Source organism: Myotis lucifugus, unplaced genomic scaffold (genome assembly GCF_000147115.1).
Source record: "Myotis lucifugus unplaced genomic scaffold, Myoluc2.0 scaffold_353, whole genome shotgun sequence".
Classification (NCBI taxonomy): domain Eukaryota; kingdom Metazoa; phylum Chordata; class Mammalia; order Chiroptera; family Vespertilionidae; genus Myotis; species Myotis lucifugus.
The window spans coordinates 1,049,726-1,056,757 of NW_005871401.1; the positions used below are offsets into that span (position 1 = coordinate 1,049,726).

At 41.7% G+C, this 7,032-nt stretch overlaps 1 protein-coding gene across 2 annotated transcripts; it reads right to left on the reverse strand.

Moving 5' to 3' along the window:
- Positions 1–2,571: 2,571 nt before the first annotated feature.
- Positions 2,572–6,934, reverse strand: RPL34 (ribosomal protein L34). 2 transcript variants are annotated; one of them, XM_006101379.3, is made up of 5 exons: positions 6,855–6,934; positions 5,800–5,878; positions 5,618–5,717; positions 5,187–5,290; positions 2,572–2,689 (listed from the first exon to the last, which is right to left on the reverse strand). In XM_006101379.3, the coding sequence occupies exons 2-5, from the start codon at positions 5,862–5,864 to the stop codon at positions 2,605–2,607; spliced, it is 354 nt and encodes a 117-aa protein (XP_006101441.1). In that variant the 5' UTR covers positions 5,865–5,878; positions 6,855–6,934; the 3' UTR covers positions 2,572–2,604. The 2 variants fall into 2 exon arrangements, with proteins under 2 accessions (XP_006101441.1, XP_014322200.1); XM_014466714.2 differs by lacking the exon at positions 6,855–6,934 and adding an exon at positions 6,743–6,824.
- Positions 6,935–7,032: the final 98 nt, after the last annotated feature.

Here is a 7,032-nt window from a genome sequence, read left to right on the forward strand (position 1 = left end):
ATGAATTTTTAAAAAATCAGCACAAATGAAATAGATATATAAGAATGCTCACAAGTGTTCCAATGGAGAAAAATTAGAAATAATTCAGCCCAGCTGGCGTGCCTCAGTGGTTGAGCATCGACCTATTACCAGGTCATGGTTTGTGGGCTTGATCCCCCTGTGGGGCGTGCAGGAGGCAGCCAATCAATGGTTCTCTCATCATTGATGTTCTAGCTCTCTCCCTCTCTGAAATCAATAAAAAAAGTAACCCAATTATTCAAAAGAAAGGAACTATTTAAATTATGGTACATAGATTTGATGACATACTCGGTTATAATTTTTCAAAAGAAACATGTTTACAGGGGTTAAGGGTGGAGAAAGGGTTCCAAGTTTATATATGAAGTATGCTTCCAATTTTGACTTAAAAATAATTATCTGCATACTGAAATTAAAGAGGATTTTTTTCATTCTAATTTTCCTACTTTCCAAATTATCTACAAACATGTTTTATAAGAAAAGTGAAAACATTTCAAATTTGGAAAAGGTTAAACCATTTAACACATGAAGAATTCTTTGAAAAGTATGTGACTTCAATGCTTCAGTTTTCTCGGATTTCTAAGTTAACCCACTTATTTTGTTGAAACTTGATAGTCCTCACATTACAGCCTGTGTTCAGTCAAGTTGCTCTACAGAACTTTGTGTCATAAGAGCCCTGCCATGATAATGCAGGCTTTTCCTCCACAGCTGTTACTTAAAAATGACATCTCAAGACTAGAGAAAATTAGTTTACAAAACAAGTAACTGAATTTACATTTTAAGGCATTGTTTTGTGTTATTTTGAAAGTATTCATTTTTATTTTTCCAGGGAAAAAAATTATTTTTTCAATTATAGTTTAAAGTATCCACTTTTAGATTCTTACACCACACTATAGATGATCACAAAACAGGTCCACGCATATCTATCAGCATCAGTCAGGAGAAATGAGATGTTACTCTACTTCAGAATCCAATGCTTTTCAATTATATCCCTATTAAAAATGTTTATATTGTGATTAAACATTACCCAAAATAACTGTATTGTTCTGGCTGCTTAACAATTCAATTGGAAGACATTTGGGGAAAACTTGAATCTGTCATCCGAGATGTTAATAGGGACCTCAGCTATCATCTCTTGTGCTGAAGTATTTATTGGGAGTCCATTCAATCTCAACTCCCTAAATACAAGTGCAATTCTAATGGATAGTATTACACAACTTGTGCGCCTCAGTGCCCTCATTTATAAAATGGGGATAATAAAGGTTTCACAGGGTTGTTGGGAAGACTAAATGAAGGTAAGTGCTTTGAAGTGTCAGGCACAGGGCAAATGTTAGGTATCACTATGGAGATGCTATCAAGTATTGTTAAAAAGAAATTAACTGAGTTCAAATGACAGCCTAGCCAACTTACTCTATTCTGCAAAATGCTGATTAAAAATCGTGTCTACCAAAGAAATTAGCGGGCAGTGTGGTTCAAGGCCAGATTTCTACCTTTTTCCTTCTTTAGAAAAGGGCACTGACCAGCTGGTGTGGCTCAGTGGCTGACCTTTGACCAGGCCCTGACTTGTCAGGGCACATGCCAGGGTTGTGGGCTCAACCCCCAATAGGGGCCATGCAGGAGGCAGTTGATGATTCTCATTGTTGATGTTTTGATCTCTCCCTCCCACTCCGCAATCAGTAAAAATATGTATTTTTTAAGGGCACTATTATAAAAAGGAAATGTTTCTCTACACAAGACCAGTAACTGCAATGTCTAGAGGAAAAGGGTCCAAATGTACAGAATTCTCTAGCTACAGAATTTCTAATTTCTTGGCTTGTGCAAGTAGCCTAGGATTGATTGGAAGCTTGGCATGACTTGAAAAATGGTCTTAGAGGACAATTTAAAGTTTATACTTGAATGGATGTCTGGTAGTCTCAGCACTGTAAGAATGAACTATTAAAATCTACAGTTTTGCATTATTGAGTTGTTTGAAACAGTATTACAGTTGAGGAAATACAGGGTGAGGCAAAAGTAGGTTTACAGTTGTGGCACATGAGTATTCTTGTATTACTTTCCATAGGAACAAATCTGTATACTAGGGTCTATTATTTTAATGTTCTGATCTGGATTATAAATCCAACATAAATCTGAATTTGAATTTTACTAGACCCATGACATTACAAGTTTTATACTCAGCTCATTTTGCTGATAGTTTCCAGTTCTCCAAAATAGACCCGTTTGAAAGTAAACTAATAAATAAGAGGGTGTAATGATGTAAGAATGGTTCCATTCCAAATAACTTTAAACACTGTGGTTTCTGCTCTATGAATTCTGATGAAGGAGCTACTATGAAAATGATCCAAGCGGTCTTCAAAGAAGCATTCAGATATAAGGGCTACTCTTCTCAAAAGGCCTTGTCGCCTCGAGTTAGCATAAGAAAATTCTAGCGACCATTAACCTCCCACTACTGTCATTTAGAAAAAATAGAAATCTAGGTATCAGAGGGTCCCCAGATAACACACAGAAACAAAACCTGTATATTAACAAATTACAAGATAAATAACAGAATGAGACTTGTTTTTGTTACTCAAAAAAGTTTCATTTTTAAATTTATTTAGCTTTCTGACTCTGTGCTTGTGCCTTCAACACTTTCACAACGATTTTCTGCTCCTCAATAAGGAAAGCACGCTTGATCCTACAAAGGAAAATGTTAAATGAATATAGTTAAACCCAAATAACACTGATTTAACAAAGCAAGAAAAGTACCTGCAAAGATTTAAAGCTATGAGGGAAGATACTCAAGAAAGAAAATAAAACCCACAAGTACAAATTAAAAACTGACATTATATGGACAGACCCTTTGGCCTAAGGTCTCCTTCCCACAGTAGTACCACCCTCCTCTTTAGAGTCACAGTAAACTAAAATCACACCCATAGGAGCCGGCTCTCCGCCACTATGGTAGCTTTCATTTAACCAGGACTAATGACATTACCTGATTTGTAAAGCGTCTTAGAATGTTTTAACCACATTATTGAAAATTTCTAGTGAAAACACAGAAAGGAGTAATGTGCTAGGAACCAAAATGAAGGGGTAAAAGATATTAGCAAGAGGTCCTTTATCAAGAGCAAAGATTCTTGACTAGAGCCTGACTGGAGCCAACTCTACCATTTACTAGCTGTGTGATCTTGGGCAAGTTACCTTCTTGTAAGGCTCAGGGATAATTTCATACCTATTTCAGGGTTTTTATAAAGCTTAAATTTGGAAGGACTTGCAATTTCTGTACTTAGAACCTCTATTTGATTGAATTGATCGGCTGCTTCCTGCACGCCCCCTACTGGGAATCAAGCCCACAACCCAGGCATGTACCCTTGACCAGAATCGAACCTGGGACCCTTCAGTCTGAAGGCAGACGCTCTATGCACTGAGCCAAACCGGCTAGGGCCAGGTAAAGTACATTTTTGTCAACCGCTACTTTTAGTGTAAGAACGTGGCAAACAGCAGGTACTACATCATTTGTTAAATCCAAGCTACCTCACTTCCTTCCCACAGAAATCTGTCCCACCAGTATTCTCTAATGGTACCTCTGGTTACCTACTAGCCCGGACTCAAAACCCTGGGATTTCTGATGTAATCACATCACAGAAATACAGCTGATGCCACTCTAACTCAGGACTCACTCCTTCAGTGTCACGGCTGATGCTAATCTAAAGGCTGCACTAGATTCCCACCCAAATCTCCAGGAGCTACGGCCTGAAAAATTGTATTTTTAATAAACGTCCCCATGTGAGTATGTCTGGCAAAAAAGCCAAACTCTTCTTGATTAAAATGTATAACCTCTTTGTCTCCAATGTGCCTTTCCAATTTCATCTCATTCATTTCCCACCCTCAGTTCACCAGATAAAAACTATGTTTGTTCCTTGCCTACAATGCCCTTTCAACCCCTTGTCCAACTTACTCATCAATCAGGTTCCACCTTAAATACTATTCTCAGTAATTTCTCCTCTAAACTTCAGAGTTAAGTTCCCCTGCATTTCACTTAAGTTATATTTATCATGTTTTTGTTTCCCTATACCGTGCCTTACCATCCCCTTACAAACTAACTCCTAGAAGGCAAAATGAACTTGCAAGGTTTGGTGTCAGGATTTGGGTTAGAAATTGGACTATACCGCTTTACAGAACGATCTGAATAAACTGGAGGCAAACTACTCTTCTGAACCAACTTCTTCCCTTGTAAAAACCCATCACCTCTACCACTTAAGTCTTTGGAGAAAATTTAATGTTATACAGTCAGTGGGGTTAAGAGTAAGGGTCTCAATAAAACCTGGAATAAATGCTGGTGTTTCCTCCTATCAGCTATGTGAACTTAAGCAATAAGTCTTGGTTTCTTCACAAAAAGATGATAACAAGCACTTCCCTGATGAACTAGCAACAGTCTTTATCATAAAAATGCTGCGCAAAAGTTACCATCATAAACTCCACTGCGTCCACTCCTGTCTATGCCACTTTCACACCCGGAAGACCTAGCCCTCTACCTAAAACCCTCCCCCACCCAGCCTTCTGGTCTGAATGAGGTGTCATTTCATTAGCCTTCACATAGAGAAACTGTTCCAAGCGTCCACCTCTTGCTGACTATTTCGTTATCCATCCTGCTGCAGTATTAGTTTCTAGCACACCAAAGGTTTCCCTGCCCTCCTCAAACCCCACTTAAAGGATCAAGCTAAAAACTGTCTTTCCTGATCTGTGGCTTTTCTTGTCTACCACCTCTCACTATTCTCTGCTCCAGCCACACCAGAAGGATATACATTTATTTTGTTCCTATTTTTAAAAAAATCCTCACCCAAGGATATATTATTGATTTGAGAGAGAGAACACTTTCTATTCTCCACCTATCTTAATGTCGAAATAATTTTTTTGCCTTCCTCCCCTACAAAACCAAGGTCATTTTAATTCCTACATCTAGCATAAAGATGGCCCCAAATCCTAAAGAATTCTTTTGAACTAAGTCATTTATTATTTTGTATAGCCCCAATGATCCTTAGTCTAGGAAGGATCCTAAAGTAGGCAGCTTTTGTTTAAATGTTTAAATAAGGTATTTTTTCCACCAGCCTCCTAGTGATGATCAGCATGCAGTGTGATTGACAGATGCACACACGTGTTTAAGAAAGCCCATGTGATGTAAGAGTGGTCTTTACCTGTCGCGGACACATTTAGCACACATGGATCCACCGTAGGCCCTGCTGACGTGTTTTTTCGTCTTAGACAACCTCATTAGAACTTTAGGTCTCACAGCACGAACCTGCATCAAGGAAATGTTGAGGTTACTTTATGATGCTTTTACAGGAACAGAAATTGTGCTTGATTTTTTTTAATAGGTTGTAAGTGCGAACATTAAACTAGGTTACACCGGGAAATGGTGTACTGGTTTATATAAGTGAATGGCATTTCAGTGTATCAGTCATTGGCTTTAAAAGAAAATCTACATTCTGGACAGGTGTGGATGACGGATGTTCAGAAATTCTCACCACTCCTGGTGGTGTCCTCTCCTCCACCGTTCCGGTAACTTAAGAAATTAACGCTCAAAACCTCCACCTGTGAACTCACTCGTAACAAAAGGCTCACTTACTCCGCGAAGTCGGCCTGGGCACACGCCACACGCAGACTTGGGTGCCTTCCCAACCTTCTTGGTATAAAGGTAAACAATCCTATTACCAGGGGTTCGGGACCTAGAAAGGGAGAGAACAGCGGGCGGCTCAGCACTGAGCCGAGGAAATGACAGCGTGCACGTTAAATTGTAGGAATACTTACAGCCTGGTTTTGTTGGAGGCTGTGTTGTAGGACAGCCTCCGCCGGTATGTCAAACGCTGGACCATGGTGAATACCTAGACTAAGAATAGAATAAAACTGCATCACAGGAATAATTCACACCGTGAAAAAACAGAACGGCATCACATACTTTATACCTTACCCGCATTTACTCATATACATAGCAGCACCCGTAAGGAAGGTGCCTTATGGAAGGGGCCCGTTTTAAAAAGCTACTCATACTGGCCGGCACATAGATGCTCAGGTTCAGTGTCCTGCCCGAAAGCAGCCCCCGGGCAAGCTAGGTGCCGTTCACCACCAACTCTGGTTTTATAAGGAAGTCATGTACACGAGTGACTTAATTTCCAGTGAACAGGAAAGCACAAGCAAGGCTTGAATCAACCTCATTTTTTTATCCCAAATTCCCGCAGCCACGCTGTTATTTATCCCCAAATTTCGCCGCCTGCAGTTCCCGCTCCGCGCTCCTCGCTGACATCACTCTGAACCGGACTGTCAGACCCCACACCGACACGGAGGGCCAATGCGAGTGTCTCCTCTCATCAGCCGCTGCTCGCGTTTGCATTTCCGAAACGCCCACAGAAAACTCCCTATAAACACGTTTTTCTCTTCCCCGCTATAGGCCTTGGGAAAGGAAATATTTTGAAACGACGACAGGCCGGTCGTCCGCCCTCCCAAAGCCCGAGAACGCAGCAGGGGCGGTGTTAAAATGCCGGCGTAAGACACGAAGATGCTCCGCTGTTCCCAGAGTCTCAACCAGCCGGAATGCACCTCGCCTATCTCCAGACGCCGGCCTTCCGAGGCGGCACGTACCGGGCGGCGAGCTCCAACTACTCCCGGCTCCGGACGAGAGGTCCGGACCCAGGGGTGTCTGGAGCTAAACGCCGGGGACTTGCGCCACCAACCAGCCTTCCTCCGGGGCCCTTACCCCCACGACAGCTCAAAACACTGCGCCCGACAGACCCCGGATCCCGCAACTCCTCGGATGGCGGCCGATTGTAAAGGGAGTAACTACAGGGAGAACGAAAAAGCAACCATACCAGAAGTCACCGTCCCCGGAAGAGGAAAAGGAAAGCGCTTGCGAGTTCAAAGGTCAAGTCGACTGCGCAGGACAGGAAGTTACGTCAACCAGGGGCGTGGTGGAGAGCGTGCCGCCCAGTTGTACGGATAATATGCAGCTTCCCTACGTAGGCGGAGATGTAAGCGCCGCCACGTTGT